At 38.3% G+C, this 24,777-nt stretch overlaps 1 protein-coding gene across 2 annotated transcripts in view; it reads right to left on the reverse strand.

The window, feature by feature from the left end:
• Positions 1–24,777, reverse strand: part of AAGAB (alpha and gamma adaptin binding protein) — a 52,778-nt gene that overhangs the window by 4,407 nt on the left and 23,594 nt on the right. For both annotated transcript variants that reach the window (XM_072809338.1, XM_072809337.1), the window contains exons 6-7: positions 3,614–3,696; positions 2,635–2,731 (exon numbers count right to left, since the gene is read on the reverse strand). In XM_072809338.1, the coding sequence (XP_072665439.1) occupies positions 2,635–2,731; positions 3,614–3,696 (180 nt within the window). The remainder of the gene's footprint in view (positions 1–2,634; positions 2,732–3,613; positions 3,697–24,777) is intronic.

A 24,777-nucleotide genomic window follows, 5' to 3' on the forward strand; every position in this document is an offset into this window, starting at 1 on the left:
CTCTTGTTGGTAGAGTCTTGCCTTTTTTTTCCCTTAATTTTCAAATAATTGTAGTATTATAAAAAAAAGCTGCAAAAGCAGTAGGGTTCCACCTTCATCCCCTAGCATTAACATCTTACCTAGCCATGGTACAATGATACACATCAAGAAGTTAGCAATGGTACAGTGCTATTAACTAAACTGCAGACTTCATTCAAACTTTGTCAGCTCTCTCACTAACACCCTGTTCCAGAAGCTTACACAGCATTTGGCCACCAGATCTGTATCATCTCCTTCAGTGTGTGACCATCCCTTAGCCTTTCCTCGTCTGTCATGGCTTTGACACTTCTGAAGAGTCCTTGGTAGTTATTTTGTAGACTCTCCCCTGATACGGGTTTGTCTGAAGTTTTCCTATGAGACTGAGGTTACGCACCTCTGGCAGAGACCGGAAACATGATGAGCCCTTCCGGTGCCCCTATTAGGCAGCACGTGATGTCCGGGCGCCTTATAGCTGGTGAGGCTTACCGCCACTGGAAGTGCTATCTGACAGGTTTTTTCAGTGCAAAGTTACTATTTTCGTCTTTGTAATAAGTAAATATCTCGGGAGAGATACTTTGGAAGATGCAGATGTCATGTTTCTTCTAAAACTTTCATCAACTAATTTTCACATTCATCAGTGGATCCTGGCCACAACAACATTTATTACTGTGGTGTGTGGTGAGGATTTGTCTTTCCCTCATTCTTTTACAGGTATTAATTAGAATTCTGCTATAAGGAAGAGCAGTCCTTTCTAATCCAGTTATTTCTTATACTAGTATGGATTCACAGATATTTATTTTACTCTATGGGTTGCAGCCCAATATTAAATTCATTCTTGCTGGTCAAACTGTTCCAGTGTTGGCCCCTAGAAGCTCTCCCAGGTTGGTTCGGTGCCTTTTCAACACATCCCCATCATTTTTGTCAGTACCTTCCTTACTTTCTGGCCCCGTGAAATGGTACTAGGTTCATCACCTTGCATTTTTCCTGCCCTAGCCCTCGAATCAATCACTTCTCCAAGTGGATCCTTTATTGGAAGATGTATTAAAAGCAAGATCTAAATGCTAAGGGTGTTGGGCAGCCTCGGTGGCTCGGAGGTTTAGTGCTGCCGTTTGCCCCAGGGTGTCATCCTGGAGACCCGGGATCCAGTCCCACATCGGACTCCCTGCATGGAGCCTGCTTCTCCCTCTGCCTGTGTCTCTGCCTCTCTCTCAATCTTTGTGTCAATCAATCAATCAATCAATCAATAAATAAATAAAATCTTTCAAAAAGTAAAAATAAAAAATAAATGCTAAGGGTGTCAACCGCTATTCGAGCTGGGGGCTTCCAGGCCCTCTCAGTGGAAACTGATAGGATATATATATATAATCCATATATACACACACACACACACACACACACACACACATGCATACTAACACATGCATATGCACATCACTGTTTATTGCTCTATTGCTCTAACTTTAAGTATATCATCATGCTAATACCTTCAAGTTCTAGCCCAGTACCAAAGGGTTCATCTAAGCCTTCTCCTTTCCTTACATGCAGTTTCTTGGAAAGTGAGAAACCTACCTCTCATTCCCTGTTATTTTATTTTTTCAACCCTGAAGCATTACATATTACATATGTAATTACAAATTACATATTCTAAACCATACTGCTTTGACAATCGAATGTATTAAGCAGAGTTCACTATTTCCATTCAGTTGTTTCTGTTTTGGGCCTACTGGTACCCAGTCAGAATGCTGTTTCCCCAAGTTATTTAGGTTAGTTCTTGTCTTCCCTACCTCCTAAAGTGTGGTTATTGTTTTTTTTTTAATGACAGAGACTTTAGCAGGTCTAAAGCCAATAGGAAGGACCCAAGTGAAAAGACAAGGGTGAATTTACTAAACAGAAAAGAGATTATATGTAATTTTTTCCTTCTTAATATGTTTCTATTACCAACCACTTTCTACATGGACTCTCTTCTAGTCAGAAAAAGAGTTTTGAAAACTCTGCACATGGGGCCTCTGTGGTACAAAGAGAGAGCAGAGATATCAGTATTTGCCCAACAAAGGGACATTTACAGTTATTGTAAACTACATTTCTTGGCTTTTAGACACCAGAATGGATTCTAGTTTCAGCTCCAGGACCTTCTTGTTAGATACTCTTGGACAAGTTATTACACTGCTCTGGGCTTCAGCTTAATATCCATAAAATAACTTTTCTGCCAAATTTCATTACCAAACACAAGAAAGTGGCTATAAAAGAACTTTCAAAGGATGTGAAAGGGCTTATACACTTGTATTATTCTTGTTACCATCAATTCTGCCAACTGTTAAATACTATGAAAAAAACTGGAATATGGAGATATAAAGCTGTTTCACCACCTGGTTCTGTCTATCTGAATCAAGATCCTGCTATACGAATCAGAGAGAAAATGGTACCCACAGATTGCTTATATGGTTATCCTCCCTCCTTTTCTGATAGCTGTCCATAAGGCTTACATTCACTTGGGGTACATTATCAATTTTCTTCCCTTGTTCATGTTTAAAGTCAATTTCCCCCTGGATGATTTATGTCCCACACCTCTTCCAAGTTCCACAGAGCTGTCTCCTGGCAGTCAGAGGAGGAACTTACCCACGATGCTATCAGGCTGAGCGTCTGTTGTGTTAGATGCACCACCCCGATGCTCCAAGAGAGATTCAGTCCTAGCTGCTGCTGGCAAACGGGGCTGCTGTTGAGGAAAAGACACACAAGCAATAATTTAATAGTAGGCTATTTCAGAACTAAAGCCAAAAAGGCTCACACTTCCACTCCCTGGTTGGCTTTAGAGAAGTAGTAATAAATAGGAGCTACAGACAAGGAGAGATGGAAGAAGGATTAATGTCATATATATATATATATATATATATATATATATATATATATATATATATATATATATATATATAGTAACAATAAGAGGCTAAACATTCACTAAGTCAGGAGTATTTTCCCTCAAGGAAAAAATACAAAGTGTTATGATTCTGCTGCTATTCTTGGCTATTAAAACTGACTTCTGTTTCCTTTAAGAACCATGTTTTACTCAAAATGTGATGAAAAAGATGCCTGGGAATACAATCTGGTACTCTTTTATTTGCTCTTGGAGCCGGCATGCTGACCAAAGTATACCTGAACCAAAGTCCTTGAAACAGAAGGCTGAAGTCAGACTAGGAAACCCACTGAGGGCAGGGACCCTGCCTCAGATTGGTACAGGGCCTCATACATAGTAAGGACTGAAAAAGAACCATCAATTTTATTTTATAAATATCTGGAGGTAACTTTATGTCTCAAAGGAATCCTAGCACATGTTTTAAAGCACTCTAGCAAAAAAATGTCATGGAACAGCCCAAATTGCAAACATCTTAAAGAGCTTATTGCTTTAATGCTGAACTAGCCTTCTCTCAACAGGTACCAGGCACAAGATGACTGTTTTAGATTCTCTTTTTATCCTTCATTTACTATTGTCTGCTGCCTCTCAAATGGAAAGGAAAAAAAATGATAAATGGTATAAAGACTCATACTGACAAAGAGAAATGAAAACTAAAGCATGAAAGGATTTGGGAAGAATCTTTACCTCTGAATGACACGTCTCTGCTGACCCAATGCTATGGTTTGCTCCAGCCAATGAGCTAAGAAGGCTAAAGCCTTGGTTCCTATCTGAAAAGAAAACAATACAATCACTGAAATGTGTTATTTACATTTTAAAATGTTAAAATGACCATTATGAAGAAACAGTGGCTATTTCCTCATTATAAAAGTTCTAATTATAAAACTGTTACTGTCAGACAATATCTTACTCATGCTTGCATTTTCTTCATAATAATTATTTGAAAATATGAATTTTCTTGAATAAAAACTTCTTAAAAAAAGAAGTCACTAGCAATTACCATATTCTCTCAATTCTGAGTAATTTAAGAACTCACAGACATAGGTCTGGGTCAAATATAGTGGCAGGGCCATTACAACAAACAAGACCACTCAGGGGTTCCTTCGCAAAGGTTAACCACACTCATGTTTCAAAAATCACTAGAACCAGCATTCCGGTGTTTTAAACAATGTTTTAAGTGTTCAGAAACATTTTTTTTTTAAAAAAAGCAACACAAAGGCATTATTATCAGGGGAAAAGGAACATGCATAATTTTTTTTTAAATAAAGTTTTCATTTTGTGATACATAGCCATTTGCACTTAAGGCACCCCATACTCTCAATGTTTGTACTTACAATGGAGGGCAAATCTGGAGCAGCACATCTAGAACTGATGACAGTACACACCAGCCCTGATCACTGCATTCCTCAAAATTACCTGGAACATCTATGCAAACTACCCAGGTATTCAAGGACCCTACTTCAGACCTTACTGAGGCACAACCTCTGGGGCAGATGCCAAGGAAGCTGAACTTTTATTTTTTCTCAAGTTGATTTATTCATTTTTAGTAATCTCTACACCCAATGTGAGGCTCAAATTCACAAGCCTGAGATCAAGAGTGGCATGCTCATCAAACAAAAAGAAATAAAAAAAAAAAAAGAAATAAATAAAAGGCATCCAAATCAGCAAAGAAGAAGTCAAACTTTCACTCTTCGCAGACATGACACTCTATGTAGAAAAACTGAAAGACTCCACCAAAAAATTGCTAGAACTGACACAGGAATTCAGCAAAGCCACAGGATATAAAAACGCACAGAAGTCAGCTGCATTTCTGTACACTAACAATGAAGCAGCAGAAAGGGAAATCAAGGAATCGATCCCATTTACAACTGCACCAAAAACCATAAGATAGCTAGGAATAAATCTAACCAAAGTAGTAAAGGATCTGTACTCTTAAAACTATAAAATACTCATGAAAGAAATTGTGGAAGACACAAAGAAATGGAAAAACATTCCATGTTCATGGATTGGAAGAATATTGTTAAAATGTCTATGCTATCCAAAGCAATCTATACATTCAATGCAATGCCTATCAAAATACCATCAGCATTTTTCACAGAGCTGGCATAAACAATCCTAAAATTTGCGTGGAACCAGAAAAGACCCCAAATAGCCAAAGTAATGTTGGAAAAGAAAACCAAAGCTGGAGGCATCACAATTCCAGACTTCAAGCTGTATTACAAAGCTATGATCATTAAGGCAGTATGGTACTGGCACAAAAATAGACACATAAGATCAATGGAACAAAACAGAGAACCCAGAAATGGACCCTCGACTCTCTAATCTTTGACAAAGCAGGAAAGAATATCCAATGGAAAAAAGACAGTCTCTTCAACAAACAGTGTTGGGAAAATTGGACAGCCACATGCAGAAGAACAAAACTGGACCACTTTCCTACACTATCCACAAAAATAGACTCAAAATGGATGAAAGACCTAAAAGTGAGGCAGGAACCCATCAAAATCCTAGAGAACAGGGATCCTTGGGTGGCGCAGCGGTTTAGCGCCTGCCTTTGGCCCAGGGTGCGATCCTGGAGACCCAGGATCAAATCCCACGTCAGGCTCCGGGTGCATGGAGCCTGCTTCTCCCTCTGCCTGTGTCTCTGCCTCTCTCTCTCTCACTGTGTGCCTATCATAAATAAATAAAAATTAAAAAAAAAAATAAACTAATTAAAATCCTAGAGAACACAGACCGCAATCTCTATGACCTCAGTCACAGCAACTTCTTGCTAGACACATTTCCAAAGGCAAGGCAAACAAAAGCAAATATGAACAACTATCAGAACTTCATCAAGATAAACTTTCACACAGGGGCAATGACTGGGGTGGCTCAGTGGTTGAGCATCCGCCTCTGGCTCAGGTCATGATCCCAGGGTCCTGGGATCAAGTCCCGCATCAGGTGCCCTAAAGGGAACCTGCCTCTCCCTCCGCCTGTGTCTCTACCTCTCTCTCTCTGTTTCTCATGAATAAGTAAAATAAAATCTTAAAAAAAAAAAAAAAAAAAAAAAGATCAGCTTCCGCACAGCAAAAGAAACAGTCCACAAAACTAAAAGGCAATCAACAGAACGGGAGAAGGTATTTGCAAATGACATATCAGATAAAGAGCTAGTATCCAAAATCTATAAAGAACTTCTCAAACTCAACACCCAAAAAATAATCCAGTCAAGAAATGGGCAGAAGACATGAACAGACATTTCCCCAAAGATGACATACAAATGGCCAACAGTCACATGAAAAGATGCTCAACATCACTCAGCATCAGGGAAATACGTTTCAAAACCACAATGAGATACCACTTCACACTGGTCAGAAGAGCTAAAATTAACAAGTCAGGAAAAAAACAGATGTTAGGAAGAATGCGGAGAACAGGGAAACTTCTTACACTGTTGGTGGGAATGTACCTAGAAAGCACTCTGGAAAATAGTATGGAGGTTCCTCAAAAAGTGAAAAATAGAACTACCCTATGACCCAGCAATTGCACTACCAGGTATTTATCCAAAGGATACAAACATAGTGATTCAAAAGGGCACCTGCACGCCAATGTTTATAGCAGCAATGTCTACAACAGCCAAAATATGGAAAGGGCCCAGATGTCCTCTGATAGATGAATGGATAAAGATGTGGTATATCTACAAAATGGGGTATTACTCAGCCATCAAAAAGAATGAAATCTTTTTGCAATGATGTGGATGGAACTAGAGAGTATTACGCTAAGTGAAGTCAGTCAGAGAAAGACAAATACCATAGATTTCACTCATATGTGGCATTTAAGAAACAAAACAGAGGATCATAGGGGAAGGGAAGGAAAAATAAGATAAAAACAGAAGGAGGCAAACATAAGAGACTCTTAATCATAGGAAATAACAGGGTTGATGGAGCGAAGATGGGTGGGTGGATGTGGTAACTGGGTGATGGGCATTAAGGAGGGCACTTGATGGTATGAGCATCAGTGTTATATGCAACTGATGAATCACTAAATTCTACCTCTGAAACTAATAATGCAGTATATGTTAATTGAACTGAATTTAAATAAACAATTTAAAAGAAAAGAAAACACTTTTAACTTCATTTAAGATGATATTAGTTGGAGAAAAAGAAAAGAGAGAGGCATGCTCTTCCGACTGAGCCAGCCAGATGCCCCAGAAGCTGAACTTTTAGCAAGTATTCCAGGAGAATCTTAGGATCAAGGAAGTTTTGGGGGGAAAAAACCACCACCTTAGAGTAGAATGTGAAACCCACAATCCAAGAGTCTAATGGTATACAAGTCAAAGAATTTCTCTCTCAAAAAGAACTTCCTTCCCCTTGTCTTTCCTCTCTCCCTCTTCCCTGAACCTATTCTCAGCTCTTTAAATCACCAGAGTCACACAGAGGTTTTGAGGAAAGAGAAACACTCGCAGCCTCTGTCCTCCTCCTTCCTTAGAGATTTGTCTTCTACACCAGACCGGAGGCCTGACCGTGGCATGCCAGGCAGAGGCCCACAGCTTTCTCCAGCCTCACCTCACCTCTCACCACATGAGCAGCTGCGCACACGAGCAACCCAGTAGCTGTTTTTAAGGTTACCAAGGTGCTGGGTGGCACCAAGAACCTGCTGCTTTTCTCACACCATACCCCAACGGTGGCAGCAGGGCGTATGGTGCCCACATACTCCTGCATCCCCTTTCACCTCCTCATCCAACTTGCTCACTCTGCCAGGAACGTTCTAGGCCAAATGCTTGGGTGTGCCCCATCAAGTGCTTGACACCAAGCACTAAGGTGTCATCAGTGGAGGCTCAGAGGCCAAGAGAAGTAGAGCCACGTGGTGTCTCACACCCATGGCTATACGAGGTTTATTTAAACATCAGCATAATTCCTTCTTTTTTGGTCAATGTGCTATAGATTTCAAAGCAGATGTATACAATACAATACTCTGACAGGGATTTTCGATGTTGTGAAAGTTCCTATAGTATACTTGAGACTCTTCGTACAAAAGGCATTATCCAAGTAACAGAGAATTGCTGTAAGAGACCTTTCACTTCTATTACTGGAAATACACGGGGCTTGGGGTAATTTTCAAAATCCAAATCACAAATCTCTCCATATTCCAATTTCACAGCTTATGTTTTTCCTCTGTGGGGCATTACCTAAACTTGGCAGGCCAAGCTGCAATCCCTGAAGAATAATGCAATATTGTGTCAGTTTAGGCAAGTGATTAGATCAAAACAACCTATTTAAAATCCCTCATTTTTTATAGTGACTGCTTCCAAGGAGGGTGTCTGGGATGGACAGGAGTTAGGGAGCTAGACTCAGCACTGCAGACCATGAACCCTTGCGTGCCTTCTGATTTTTGTTTCATGTTCACGTGTTTACCTACTGAAAGATTTTTTTTAATATAATGATTATATGCCATGTGTATTTTATCACAAAAAAGAATGCCCCACTTTTAATAATGGATATGATGGTGAAAAAATCTGAATAATGGGAAGAGAACTGAGCTACCAGTCAGAAACCCTGGATTTCACTCCTGGCTGGGCCTACAGTGTGACCTCGGGGCAATTAATCTTTCTGCATCTCAATTTTTTGCTCTGTAAAATAAGAGGAATGCTATTCGTGGTTGTTAAGGTCCTTTCTGTTCTAGAAGCTTGTGATTTTATGAAGAGGCACTCTTTAGCCTCTTATAGTAACTTTGAATCAGCTGAGTTTTTTTTTTTAATTACTAAAAAGAAAAACAAGAACCTTAAATTTCCTAATCCTTTTAAGGTTCACAGATGACTACAAGTTTATAATCAGGTATCAGGCTAATTATAATAAGCTGGAAGGATTTTTGCTCAGAATTTTCTTATAAACAACAGAGAAAAGAAATCAAACTGACAGTCCACTATGGTACACTGCTTATATTTTAAGGTTAGAAACATCAATTTTCATGATTAGAAAAACAACTCATTTTTGTTCATCCAAAGCAGATTGCTCGCATATTCATGTTGCTCAAAAAAACTTGGATGATATTTTATACACCTACAGTTTTAAGGAAACTCTCAATCCTGCCTGGTTGAAAACGTGTTTAGCAAAATTCTGCCCATGTGCACCCACTGTTAAACTATTTTTCTCATAGGAAAGGACTACATAAAACTTTCCTTGTTTGCCAGATTTTTCTCCCCAGGACTCAGGGCATGGAAACACCATCCCTGATAAGAATTTATTCCTTTAGCAGGTAATTGGTGAAACTGGCTCTAGCATCTCTGGTTTAATGGTGCCACAAAATACTAGATTAATCTGGAAGGGCTAAATTAACCCGTCTACTGAACTGATTCTTCTGGAGCTTCTGAGTTTCAGAAAAGGAAAAGTTGTTAAGTGGTATAAAATAAATCATTCTGGAGCACACAGTAAGTATATTAAACTCTAGTCCTAAAAACATCTAATTCAATTCCAGATTACTAACATAGCACCTGTGGAATACTAGATTTTAAAAAGTATGGTATCATTAAAAAAAAAAAAAATCTAGTGGTGCTGGTCATTAGCACAGAATTCTTCCAGAAGTGTCAGAAACAAAGCTATAGCCTCTAAAATAAAGATTTGAAGTGCCTTGGGGAGGAGCTTCTACTTATATATTTTTTATAAGAAGTTTCCAGAACATTTCATATATATGACATTGTTTGGATACCTCTTCATAGATCTAAAAGCATGGTATTATTATAGAAACATAAAATGTACTCCACACAAGTAATTATGACTTGTATTACATGAAATACTTGGACAACTGAAAACCTGGGCTAAAAGGGAAATTTCAGCATAGCGCTAAATATACAAAGGATGCTGAAAAATCTGACAGCTGTATATGACTCAGACAGAGGCTGCAAGCATAAAACACTAAACAGAGAAGTGTTTACTTCAAATGTATACACATGGCTACAATATTAAGAATTTCCATGGCCACACCCCTAAAGTGTCTTAAATGACCTGTTAAATATTTTCAGTATTATATTCTGCTTTTATTTCTTGAAAGCAATCATTTGGCATCATCTTAAGAAGTTCAACTGTTCCCCATATTTTAAGTTTTCTTTATATCCTCTTTCTCTCCCCATAGAATATTTTACTTTCCACCATATGATACCATGACCAAATTACACCACAACTAAGATAGTTCAACTTACATAGAGAAGCTGTGCCTATTTTTTGAATGGTATTTTTAGATCACACCAAACAATCTGCATAAAAATTTATTTTAAGCAAGTATTCCATCAGAAATGATTTCACTAGTATTTGGGAAATAAGCCTATACTTATTTAACATATTCCATTCTGCCTGACATACTGAAATGAACATTTTTGAAATCAAAAAGAATTAAAAGAACTGATTTGTTCTAAGAAACTAATGCTTGAAAAGACAAAACTTTGATGCACTGTGGCTGGTGGTATCACTTGTTTTGAACCCACGAGAGTGAATCTGTGCTCACCCTCTGATACCTGGGACACCTGCTCACAAGTCAAGAATGGTTTCTGCCAATGCTTAAAGATAAAATGAACAGGACCACAAAGTAGCCAGGCTCTGCTTTTTCCCTTTTTCTTGATTGTAAATGAAATGTTCATTGTAGAAAATTTGGAAAACAGAAAAGTATAAAGAAAAAAATGAAATCATGAGAGATGCCAATCAATACTTTGGCATAAGTCCTCCTGGTCTTTTTCTTTTCTGTGCACGTACACGCACAAATTCTTAATAAACTAAACTAAACAGAAGAATGAGTCCTGTCTTTCCCAAAGTCGTAAAGGAAAGCTTTACACTAATTCCAATAATGGCTCCACTGTAGAGTTGTATCTACAGCCTGAAGCACACTCTTAAAAAATCCTCAAAGGAATGTTTTGAATCGAATCAAAAATCATTCAGAACTAAGTGTGAGGAATAACAAAAGCAAGGAAACAAGATGCTACCAGAGTGAAAAAGATGACTTCTTATGTGGTTTATAACCAGCTCTGAAAACTATCAAAATGTTTATCAAATGTTTATCAAAACTATCAAATGTTTTGATAGGAAAACTATCAAAAATGTTTTGCAAGTGGCTGCAGAAGGAGGCCCTGCCTCCAGGATAACAACCTGAAGAGACCTCCCACCATTCATTTGCTTAAGGACAATTTAGAGGGTGATTTTTTTTTTTTAAATAAAGCCTAATCACTGGACTCATTTATTCCCTTCCATCTTCTCTAACTGTTCACAATTCCCACTTTCCCTGTTCTCTTACATTGTTGTAAGACACAATTTCTTCCAAGTGATGCCTTCAACACAAAGGCATGCACATATACACTCACATGAATAGAGATCTACTTATTTTATTTTTGACCACAACATTCATAGACAAGCCCTAAGAGATTATTCAAATCATTCCTTCAAAAATTCCACAATATTAGGCATGGGATAGAAAGAACAACTCAGTCTGACTCAAGGAACATGGTTCCATAGAATGTGATGCTGGTATAATTCTATACTATCCTAGAGGGAAACTGGGATCAAGAGACACAGATGAGCAAGGCAGATAAAGACTCCACTAGAATCCTCTTCATTAACCATTTTTCCTCTCATAAATTTGATGTTTTATTTTCTGTTGACATTAAATTTAATCATTATTTATTTTTACTCTCTCTATAAAAAAATCATACTAAAGGCATTAGCCATCTACTTTCTCAGGAGAGTAGGGCAGAAAACAGGCAGCCAGATTAATCTTGTGTTTTTGGTACTTATTTCTTGCCACTGCTCTATATATCAGTTGCAATTCATTCCTTAAACTAGATTCTGGGATTTCTACTTTGGTATCTTGTCACCAAGTAAATTCAGGGGAACATACATTAATAGATGACTAATGTTTTTCATTTATAATGGGAACATAGAAAACTATCAAATGAAGGAATGTTTCCACTATTAAAATTTCACTCAATCCTTACCCATCTTTATCATTAGAGATTAAACTATAACAGATAAACTGAAAGTAAATTCTCAGGGCTTTTGAAGTCCAATCTCTACAATTATTGTTTGCCACTGTGGGATCAAAGTCACAACTCTGCAATATTTGTTCAGTGTAATCCCTCCTTTACTGATTAGTAACAGTGAAAGATCATAAAATCTCCCTTCCTTGCCCTTCACTCAGTGGTGGTATTTGTAGTAAAAAGACCCACTGAACACCCAAGAGCCTCAAGTACAGACTAAACCCTACATGGCCCTCATCAGTGCTCAGATGACAAAGCCTGGGATGGGGACCTCCGAGTAACACTAAACTGAAAGTTCAAACAAGGACAATGTGTATAATGCTACCTTCTTATATGAAACAAGTGACAACTTCATCTGAAAAACAAAACAACTCATCAGGCATCTATTAACCATCTTCTTTTCCCTGCCCTTAAAACCAAGTCTTATTTACCAAGTGCCTCCCAAGTTCCAGGCACAGTACTATGATACCTAGCTCTTCCAGTGATAACAAAGTACTCTGCAACCAACTCTTATGATGTACCAGACAAAAAAAAAAAAGCAACCTCACTGGAGACCAGAAAAGGAGTAAGAGGGGTCTACTTTTTTAATAAAGATTTTATTTATTTATTTATTTTATTTGAGAGAGAGAGACAGAGAGGAGGAGTAGAGAGAGAATCTCAAGCAGACAACATTGGGCTCAATCTCACAACACTGAGATCATGATCAGAGCTGAAACCAAGAGTCAGATGCTTAATAGACTGAGCTACCCAGGTGAGGAAGAATGTCAGACATATTTGGCAAAAAGTACTGATCCTCCAGTTCTCCTTTTTTTTTTTTTTTTTAAGATTTTATTTATTTATTCATGAGAGACACAGAGAGAGAGAGGCAGAGACACAGGCAGAGGGAGAAGCAGGCTCCGTGCAGGGAGCCTGACGTGGGACTCGATCCTGGGTCTCCAGGATCAGGCCCTGGGCTGAAGGCAGCACTAAACTGCTGAGCCACCTGGGCTACCCAGTTCTCCTTTCCTGATGTTCATAAAGGGGATATTATCAAACTATAAATGATAGGCCCAAATGTTAGGCCCCCACAGCCATGAGCTCAGCTTTGACAGGGGCTGAGGGTAACTCAAGTAGACAGCTGAGGTTGTACCCACATCTCTTTTCTTGAGCCATAGCCAAGAAATGGGAGGCAAGGCAGTGAGCAAACTGATGTGGACACAGAGATCTGAAAAAGCAGAGCCCAAATGTAAAGGCAGTCCTAACCATTTCATTTCTTGGAGCATTGGAAGTCACACCTTCCACTCTATGCATTATGAATGCATACCTTACTTTATGAAACAAGACACTGGTAGAACCAAGAATATAAAACTAGGTTATTATAAAATAACCCAAAAGTTATGTCTCATACTAGGGAGATTTTCAAACCTCTTTCTCAGATAATAATTTGCCTACAATTTCAGCAGTATAATTTTACCTGTTTGCTTTTACAATATGAAATTAAGTAACAAAAACACATTAACTGAGTACCTTCTGTTTACATAAGTTTTAACTCAAATTGAAAAGAATAATCTCTTGTGACACTAAATAATTTAAAATAAACTATCTTTCACTCAAAAGTAATATATAAGTATTTATTACACTATCTGCAGCTTTTACCTATACTTTGGATTAAGTCAGAACAGCATAATAGAGGTAGTATCAACACCATTTCAGACAGCCTTTTAAAAGGGATTTATTTTAAATCCAACAAGAGAATATAACAATTGTAAATATCTATGCACCCAATATTGGAGTACCTAAATACATAAAGCAAATATTAACAAACATAAAGGAAGAAAGTGACAGTACTACAATAATAGTGGGGGACTTTAGCACCCCAGTTACATCAGCCAGATCATCCATGCAGAAAAATCAATAGACACATTAGACCAGATGGATGTAACAGGTATATACAGAACACCCCATCCAAAAATGACAGAATATACATTCTTTTCAAGTACACATGGAACATCCTCTAGGATAGATACTATGTTGGGTAACAAAACAAGTCTCAATAAACTTATGATTGAAATCATGCCATGTATCTTTTCTGATCATGACAATATGAAACTAGAAATCAATTACAAGAAAGAAAAAAAAAAAACACTGGGGAAAAAGCGCAAGCACGAGGAGGCTAAAAATACATGTTACTAAACAACCAAAGAAAGGGTCAATTAAGAAATCAAAGAGGAAATTAAAATATACATAGAGACAAATGAAAATGAAAACACAATGGTCCAAAATCTTTGGGATGCAGCAAAAACATCCCCCTAAGCAAATTTTCCTTAGAAAAAATTATAGCAATACAGGCCTACCTTAAGAAATAAGAAAAATCTCAAATATACAATATAACATTACAACTAAGCGAACTAGGAAAAAGAGAACTAAGCCCAAGGGTAGGAGAAGGCAGGAAATAATAAAGATTAGTGCAGGAATAAATGAATTGGGAGCCAAAAAAACAATAGAAAAAAAATCAATGAAACCAACAGTGGTTCTTTGAAAAGATAAAAAACTGTTAAGCCAGACTTACTAAAAAAAGAGACAGGAGATCCATATAAATAAAATCAGAAATGAAAGGGGAAATAGCAACTAACACCACAGAAATGTAAAGGATTGTTAAAAGACTACTATGAAAAATTATATACCAACAACTTGGACAAGCTAGAAGAACTGGAAATATACAGTCTTCCAAAACTGAATCAGGAAGAAATTGAAAATTTCAAGAAACTAATTACTAGTAATGAAACTGAATTGGTAATCAAAAAACTCCCAACCAAATCCAGGATTGACAAGTGAGTTCTACCAAATATTTAAAGAAGAGTTAATACCTATTCTCCTCAAACCATTCCAAAAAACAGAAGAAGGAAAGCTTCTGAATACAGAATACATTCTACAAAGCCAGCATTCCCCTGATACCAAAACCAAAGACAACACAAAAATAGAGAACTAAAGGCATTGGCCTTTCATAGTCCCTGATGAATATAGATGAAAAAAATCCTCAGCAAAATATTAGCAAACTGAATTCAACAATACATTAAAAGGATCATTTACCACGATCAAGTGGGATTTATCCCAGGGATGCAAGTTCAATATCTGCAAATCAATGTGATTGATACATACCACATTAATTAAATGAAAAATAAAAATCATATGATCATCTCAATAAGATGCAGGGAAAAAAGCACTTGACAAAATTCATGACAAAAACCTCTCAACAGAGTGGATAGAGAACATACCTCAAAATAATAAAGGCTGTATGTGAAAAACCCACAGCTAACATCCTACTGAATGGTGAAAAACTGAGAGCTTTTCCTCTAAGAAGGAACAAGAGAAGGATGTCCATACACACCACTTTTAATCAACATACTACTAGAAGTTCTGCTCACAGCAAACAGACAAGAAACAAAAGGCATCCAAATTGGCAAGGAAGAAGTTAAACTATCACTATTTGCAGATGACATGATACTATACATAGAAAACCCTGAAGACTCTACTAAAAAAAAACATCAAAAGTAATAAATGAATCCAGTTCCAGGATACAAAATTAATATACAGAAATTGGTTGCATTTCTCTATACTAAAACAAGTAGCAAAAACAGACATTAAGAAAAATAATTATATTTACAACTGCACCCCCGCCCCCAAAAAAACAAAAAACCTAGGAATAAACTTAATCAAGAAGGTGAAAACTGTAAAACATTGATGAAAGAAATTAATGACAACACAATGAAATGGAAAGATATCTTTCTAAAAATGGAAAGATACTCCATGCTCATGGGTTGTAAGAATATTGTTAAAATATCCATACTACCCAAAGCAACCTATAGATTCAATGCAATCTTTATCAAATTACCATCAGTATTTTTGACAGAACTAGAACAAAATAATCCTAAAATTTATATGCACCCACAAAAGGACCTAAATATCCAAAGCAATTTTGAGAAAGAACAAAGCCGTAGGTAGGTATCACAATCCCAGATTTCAAGATACACTACAAAGCTATAGTAATCAAAACAATATGGTACTGGCACAAAAACAGACATATGGATCAACAGAATAGAGAGCCTAGAAATAGAGCCAGACTCATAGTCAATTAATCTGCAACAAAGGAGGCAAAAATATACAATGGGGAAAAGACAGATTCTTCAACAAATGGTGTTGGGAAAACTGGACAGTTACATAAAAAGGAATGAAACTGGACCATTTTCTCAAACATACACAAAAATAAACTCAAAATGGATTAAGGATCTAAATGTGAGACCTAAAACTCTGAGAAGAAAACACAGGCAGTAATCTCTTTGACATTAGCCTTAGTAACATTTTTCCAGATGGGTCTCCTCAGGCAAGGGGGGAAAATAATCAAAAATAAACTACTGAGACTACACCAAAATAAAAACCTTTTGCACAGTAAAGCAAACGAACAAAAAAACAAAAAAACAAACAAACAAAAAAAAGGCAACTATGGAAAAAGACATCTGCAAATAACCTGATAGGGAGTTAATATCCAAAATATGTAATGTATACAACTTAACACGAAAAAAAAATCTGATTTAAAATGGGAAGACATTTTTGCAAGCCAACAGACACAAGAAAACATGCTCAATATCACTAATGCACTAATTAGAGAAATGCAAATCAAAACCACAATTAGATATCACCTTATACCTGTGAGAATGGCTAGAATCAAAAAGATAAAAAACAAGTGTTGGCTAGAATATGGAGAAACGGGAACCCTTGTGTATTGTTGGTGAGACTATAAATCGGTGCAGCCACTGTAGAAAACAGTATGGAGAGTCCTCAAAAAATAAAAAATAAAAATACTATATGATCTAAGTAATTCCATTACTGGGTACTAACCCAAAGAATATAAAAGCACTAATTCGAAAAGGTACATGCACCCCTGTGTCTACTGCAGCATTATTTATAATAGCCAAGATATGGAAGCAACCCAAGTGTCCATCAATAGATGAATGGATAAAGAAGAGGTAGTGTATATCCACAATGGAATACTTTTCAGCCATTAAAAAGAACCGGATCTTACCATTTGTAACAACATGAATGTATTTAGACGGTATTATGCTAAGTGAAGCAAGTCAGAAAGAAAAAGACAAATATGATTTCAACTTATATTTGGAATCTTAAAAAAAAAAAGGAAAAACAGACTTATAAATAGAGAACAAACTGATGGTGCGAGGGATGGGGAAAATGGGTGAAGAGGAGTGGAAGGTACAGGCTTTTAGTTATAGAATGAATAATTATGAGGATATTAGCTACAGCAAAGAGAATATAATATAGTCAGTGAAATAGCATTGCATGGTGACAGATAGTAGCCACACCTGTGGTGAGCACAGCATAAAGCACAGACTTCTTAAATCACTATGTTGTAGACCTAAAACTATTAACACTGTGTGTCAACTAAACTTCAATAAAAACATAAAATTTAAAACACTAAAATTAAATTAAATGGATTTATTTGATTTTTTTGGAAGGGTTTATTTTAAATGCAATAAGCAAAAAAAAAAAAAAAAAAAAAAAATCCAAATCTCAGATATGATCACTAATTCCAGTCTGTCTTCTTAAAACCTTGTTAAAATCCCCCACTACACCTAGGCTGAGGGGGCTCTATAGGGAATGAACTCATCTGGCTCTGCCAATATTTCCTATGCAGCCTGGGTAAATTATTTAACTACTCTGTGTTCATTTCTCTAACCAGCCAACAATATAAATCAACATACTGTAATGGAAAAACAACAATCCTGGTCAGGAGATCTGTTGTCTGGTCCTACCTTAGCTACTGACTGACTGTGTGAGTTTGGCCAAGTCACCTCTCCTCTCTGAGGCCTCACCTGTAAAAGTGTAAGATCTGTTAAAGGAAAATGTCCCACGAGCTGTATGCATGGGGATTCTACATCTTAAATGCCTTCACCTGGCTAATCCAAATACACTATCATACCAGATAAAATAATGTCCTTTATTAAATTCTACAAAATTCAATGAGTCAACCCACCTGGTCTAAGACTTGATAGAAAAAATACCGCATAGAAAAACACTAGGAAGAAAAACATGATTGCTCTCCAAGATACTAGTCTTGGATACAAATTCAGGCAAAGTACCTTCCCCACCTGAATTAGGTACAATCGCTGTTCATGAGAATCCATCGGCAGCCCCTTATGGAACTTATCTATTTTCTGCTTGGATCATCTCTTAGTGTAACTCCATAAACTACCTCCTGTACGTTCAATAATGCTTTCATTTTATTTGTAATTGGTAAGCCATCTTAAGCTTTAGGAAATGTCCCTAAATTATAGTAGTCTAGGATTTGGGGAATCAAGTCCGTATGTACCCTATACTACTACAGATTCCAGTTAAATCCCTTCTCAGCTTTGGTTTTTCCAAACTTACTACTAGAGACAATCTCCATTCTTCCCATCCTCTTGACTGCTTCAGTAGCCCTGAGCTAGATTTTTTCCAATGCCGTTGGAACTTTCTTCACCGGCTAGGAAGAAAAGTGATCAAAAGGAAAGCCAGTAACAGCAAGAAGCAGAGAAAATACATCATCACCCAGAGAGAAAACTGTCATGACTATGCTCACTTTTATGACAAAGTAAAGCAAGTATCCTTTCCCCAAACTACCAGCATAAAAAGACACTTTATCTGCTAAGAATTCACAAAAGAATTCTTTGATTTCTCTATGCAATGAACTGCTTCTAGGACTATTTTCATAAAGTACTGAAGTACCTATTACTTGAAGCATTTAACCAAAAAAGATGAGATTTGGTTAAAAGATGGATCATCTGGCAAGAATGCTATAAAAGCCTTTCCTATACTGGAGAGAAGATACTAGCTCAAAAGTTCCTAAAAGTTTTTAATCCTCTTATCAAACAACTAGTAGTACTGGCTTACTGAAGTAATTATCACTGGGAGCCAGGCAAGTGTCTTGAGAGGGAGTGTGTAGCATTTGATATGCACTCCCATACCAGCAGTGCATCTCAGTTGAGAATCGATGGATTAAGTTACTCCTAAAATCTCCCCAAATATAAAAGCCTACTGATATTTCCACAAAGACTAGGGCAAGTGTCTAAGGCCTTTGCTATCATCATCTAACAGATGCCCCTCCTCCAATACTCCCCCCTCATGTCTTCATGTTAATTATTGTCATTTTCTCCAATACTACTTCTGTCTGAATTCCTAGCAAGCTCAACAGATATAGAGATGATTCAACAATCTTTCAGTTCATTTAATTTCTTTTACTGATGTTGTCCTCTACCCTACTTTGGCCATATATTCCCCGTCATGCACTAAGACCTTATCATTAACAGCTACAACCCCTCCATAATCTCAATTTCATGTATCCCACACTCTCTAACCACCACCTAATTTTCCAGCACACTCCCTCCCCACAGTGCCTCAATCCCACTATTCGCCAACTCCACCGGGACCTCAAAATTACCACCTTTTCACTGACCCTCTCCCTACTGATTTTCTCTTTCCCTTTTCTACCCAGTTTAAATTCCATGGTCAATCATTACAGTTCCTATCTTATGTATACTGTCTAATTCCTTGCCTTTCTCTTGCTGTGATACCCTTGCTTGGTAAAAGCACAACTGATAGGGACGCCTGGGTGGCTCAGGGGTTGAGCATCTGCCTTCAGCTCAGGGCGGGATCCCGGGGTCCCAGAATCGAGTCTCACTTCGAGCTCCCTGCATGGACCGTGCTTCTCCCTCTGACTATGTCTCTGCCTCTCTCTGTGTCTCTCATGAATAAATAAATAAAATCTTTACCAAAAAAAGCACAACTGATTACTCTATGCATGCACCCAGACAGCTTAAGGTAGCTGGGGAAAGCACACAGGCGCACAGACACAAAAGTTGCCTGGCTTCACTTCAAATTTACCATACCAAATTTCTAGTGGGCCCCTCCATGCTGTCTGGTAATCTTCCTTTATTTACATCCCTACATTCACCTTCTCTCTCTCTCTTCTAGAGAACATCCATATTTTCTTCTCTCACCTGAAATCCTAACACTACCCCTCCCTCTGCCCTCTCAGTTGGCTAACTTCACTGAGAAAATTTAAGCAATCACAAGAAACTTCCATAGATTTCCATATCAAATCTCCCTACCCAGCAACATTCGCACCCACATACTCCCTCCCTGCCTCTTTCTACAGATCTACTTTTCTTCTCCTGTCCAAAGCCAATCCTTCTGCTTTTCCAATAGAGCCGACCCCCTCACCTATTCCAGTGATTCTCCCCTCTCTCCTACCTCATCAGGTTTTGTCTTGGGGTTGTTTTTTTTTTTTCCTTTTTTTTTTTTTTTCTCTCTACTGGACTTTCCCTTCAGCCTGTGGACATGCTCTTGCTCTCACCTTAAAAGCATGGTAAGACTGCGCCATGCTCTTTTCACTAGCTTCCATCTATTTCTCTGCAAAATTTTCAAGAGAGGTTGATAGTCATCGTCTCCAATTTCTCTCTTCCCAATTCCTCTCTCTCTCTCTTTTTTTTTTAAAGATTTTATTTATTTATACATGATAGACACAGACAGAGAGGCAGAGACACAAGCACAGAGAGAAGCAGGCTCCATACAGGGAGCCCAATGTGGAACTCGATCCCGGGACCACAGGATCACTCCCTGGGCCAAAGGCAGGCACTCAACCGCTGAGCCACCCAGGCTTCCCACTCCCAATTTCTTTTACACCTACTTCCCCAAAACTGCTCTCCCTCAAGGTCCCTGGTGACATTGCTAAATCCAAAGGTCAATTCTCAGTTCTCATCTTACTTGACCTATGAGCAGCATTTGGCATAGCTACCATTCCCTCCATCTTAAGAACACTCTGCTTAATCCTAGGACTCTACTCTCTTGCCTTTCCTACCTTGCTGGTCATTCTTGCTCAGTCTCTTTTGCTGGTTCCTTCTTTTCTCCTCATGTTGGAAATCCTGGGCTGAGTCCTTGGTCCACTTTATTCACTATACTTACTCCCCCTTGGAGATGTCATCCAGGCTCATGGTTTTAAATGCCTCTCTTTTGACACTCCACACATCTATCCAACTGGCTGCTTGACATCTCCACTTGGAAGTCTAGTGGCCAACTCAAGGTTAATGTATCCAAAGCTGAATTATGCAAATGTCACCCTGCCCCTCAAAGTCAACTTCATCTGCAGCTTCCTCATGGCAATCGATGGCCACCCATCCTTCAGATTGCTCAGGTCCCAGAGTCCTTGACTGCTCTCCTTCTCTCATAACTCACATCCAACCCATCAGGAAATCATGCTAGCTCCACCTTAAAAATCTATCTAGAATCTGACCTGTTCTTAGGTCTTTCATTGCTACAACTCTGATCAGGCCACCACTATGTCTCACCTGGAGAACTGCAATGGTCTCCTAATAGATCTCCTTGGCTCCTCCTCACCTCTATCACTTATTCTCCGCCCAGTAGCCAGAGGGATCCTTTCAGACCTAAAGTCAGATCACATCACTCTTCTACTCAATGACCTAAAGATTACCTAGTTGACTTTAAGAAATGTCAAAGTTACGGGATGTCTGGGTGGCTCATAGGTTGAGCATTTGCCTTTGGCTCAGGGTGTGATCCCAGGGTCCTGGGATCGAGTCCCACATTGGGCTCCCTGCATGGAGCTTCCTTCTCCCTCTGCCTATGTCTCTGCCTCCCTGTGTTTCAGAAAAGAAAAGAAAAAGAAAAAGAGAGAAAAGAAAAGAGGCTAGGACACTGGTGAGTAAGTTACACCACCTCCTCATTCAATGGAACTCACCCATTGATGGCGGAGGCCAGGGTTGAATGACCAAAGGCATAGTGCCAGGCCAAAGGAGGCTCTCCAGAGACATGGCTGCTGTTTTCTGACCGTTAAATTATTTACAGGGCTGCATGACATTTTTGTGTTTGTCCAAGTCCCACATTGGACTCCTTGCAGGGAGCCTGCCTTTTCCTCTTCCTGCGTCTCTGCCTCTCTGTATCTCTCATGAACAAATAGATAAAATCTTTTTTTTTTAAAATGTGAAAGTTACTCTGATGGCCTACAAAGCCTTAAATAATCTGGTCCTCCACTTTTCTCTGACCTTCTCCTCTCAGCCACCGTGTGTTCCTTAATACACTTCAAACACATCAGGCATGCTTTCCCCTTAGGGCCTTTGTGGTAGCTATTCCCTATGACTGCTATGCTCTTCTCCCAAATATTCACATGGCAAAGTACGTCATCTCTTTCCTCAAATCTCAAGCTTTCAAGGAGACCTACCCTGACCACCCGAGTTAATAATGCAGTCTATCTAGCAATCTCAGTATCCCAAACCTGCTTTATTATTTTTTCTATATCACTTAACATCTTCTTAACATACTGTGTAATTTATTAATTGTGTTGTCTATTGACTACTGCCTCCCACCAGAATGAAAACTCCACAAGGACAGAAACTTTTGTTCATTTTGTTCACTGATGTATTCCAAGCGTGCAGCATAATGCCTGGCACACAATAAGTACTCAATAAATATTTTTTTAGTGCATGAAATTAACATTCAAAACTGGATTTAGATTACAGACCAGAGAGAGATTTGAGGTAGACAGAAGAAAAACTCAAATGGCCCAGATACACCTTGGGTCTCAATTATGCTCCTACACAGTTAGCTACTTTAAAAGGCTGTATTAGGGCAGCCCCGGTGGTGTAGCGGTTTAGCGCTGCCTGCAGCCTGGGGTGTGATCCTGGAGACCGGGGATCGAGTCCCACATCGGGCTCCCTGCATGGAGCCTGCTTCTCCCTCTGCCTGTGTCTCTGACTCTCTGCCTGCCTCTCTCTCTCTCTCTCTCTGCCTCTGAATTTTAAAAAAATAAAAGGCTGTATTATTATTTCTTTCAGATCTCAAGACAGATTATGTAAACACTGGCCACTTTGTCATAGTACTAGCCCCTACTAGACACCAAGGATGGATGAAAGGCAGTGCCCACTATTTTTGCCTTTGCCTCTAGGTGACTCTACACTCTGAGCTGTCTGGTCTTTTTCCTCCAGCTTTGTAAGTCAGAGAGATGACTTGCAAACAACACGTGATTTAGCAATGGGAGAAAGCAAGTCTGTCAGGGCTCATGTCACTTTCAAAATGCCTAATTTACTCCCGTGGATTAGGCACAGACTCTTACAAGTTAGAACTAGATGACTATCATTTATGTCAGTAGTTCTCAGACAGGGCTGCATATTTGAATTCCTAAGGCACTTAAAATATACTGTAGCTGCCCCTCCCTTCCAAGATAAATAGTCTGGGTGAGGCATAGACTGTAAAGGTGTTCCAGGTGATCTGAATGTGCAACCACAGCTGGGAGCCACGGATAGGGCTCAACTTCATTTTCTAGATTAAATATAAAACCCAGCCAAAATGAGATCTAAGGGCACACAGCTGAGTAGACAGTGTAAGGACTGGAAATTGCTGCTTGATTCTTTAGAGAAAAAGTGGTAAAAGTGAAATTTCATTACAACATAATAATGTGTAAGGCTAGATAAGTAAATGCTATTATTTTTATTAAAATCGTGGCATCTATGTTCACGAATGAGAAATTTTCTTTACTGGCAACTATCTTTAAGGATTTGGATCAGGGTTTGTTAAGGTAGCCTTAAAATGAATTAGGTACACTACCTATCTTCCTATACTCTAAAATCTTGTGTAAACATTTATTCCTTTATTAAAATAACTAGATAAACTTCCAGAAAAAAAAAAAAACACCTCTAGTATTTCTAAAATCTTTCTTTACCTTGTTAACCAACTTTTTGATTTAAACAATTTTTTGGCTTAAAAAACTTGCAGGCAGTGATGGCTGCGTAACAATGTGAATGTACTTAAGGCCTCTGAACTGTACACATAAAAATGGTTAACATAGTAAATTTTATGCTTTGTATATTTAACCACAATTTTTTAAAAGTAAGAGAAAAACAAAAGAAAAAGAGAAAGGAGTGGGGGTGAAAAAGATCTAAAGAAACAAATTTAACCAGTCTGAGCACCTGCTGGCAGACTTCAAGAAAAGCCTGCTGGGAGGAAGGATCAATTCACTGGGTACTCAAGACCACCAGCAAAGCAAGACTCTGTAAAGAGCACAGGAAGTAGGTCACCCTAGAAGAGTAACATGACCTAGCCCATAACCACACAGAGTTCGGTCTCTAATCTAAGATGTGGGGCTATACAAGGATATCCTTGACACTGCCTAAGACCTGGGTTGTATCCAAATGTCACTGGATTTCCACATCTAGGGCTCCTCCTATAGAGAAGATAGTTAAGTTTCCTTCATACCGCATAGTTCAGGATCCTCTTAAACGTGGAATTAAGCTAATGGCAGTAGGTTTGTCTTTTGTTAACCGCAAAACAATGTACCAACACTAAAGAGAAAAGAAGGTAGAGACGCTCTAGGAAAAGAGTCATGAAATATCCACAGTATGCCTCTTGGCTCTGCAATTCTCTTAAGAAATTGTGTAGTGTCTAAAACAAGTAGAACAGCATTTTTTCACAAAACATCTTTGACCATAATTCCAAGGTAATAAAGTGTATTCAGTCCAGCTTCTAAATTTATAGCCATAAATGCAAAGTACAAGGTAGTGCTTCTTTAATGTATAAACTGACTGGGGCGGTGGGGGTGGGTGTAGATTTTTCAAAAAGCGATAGAAGCCAAATAAGCTTCTCTGAAAATAGTTCTCATAAATTTAACAAGCACCACTGAATATAATTTTAGCCCAAATTGATCCAGTTTATGTACCATACCTTAAAGAGATTTTTACAGTGAAGATAGTGTACGGCAATGCCCGTGATAAATGCTCGACAAGGATTTGCTCAGTGAATGAATGGGAAGGTCCAAGCCTCAATCTGAGTG

Source organism: Canis lupus, chromosome 32, assembly GCF_048164855.1.
Source record: "Canis lupus baileyi chromosome 32, mCanLup2.hap1, whole genome shotgun sequence".
Taxonomy (NCBI): Eukaryota; Metazoa; Chordata; class Mammalia; order Carnivora; family Canidae; genus Canis; species Canis lupus.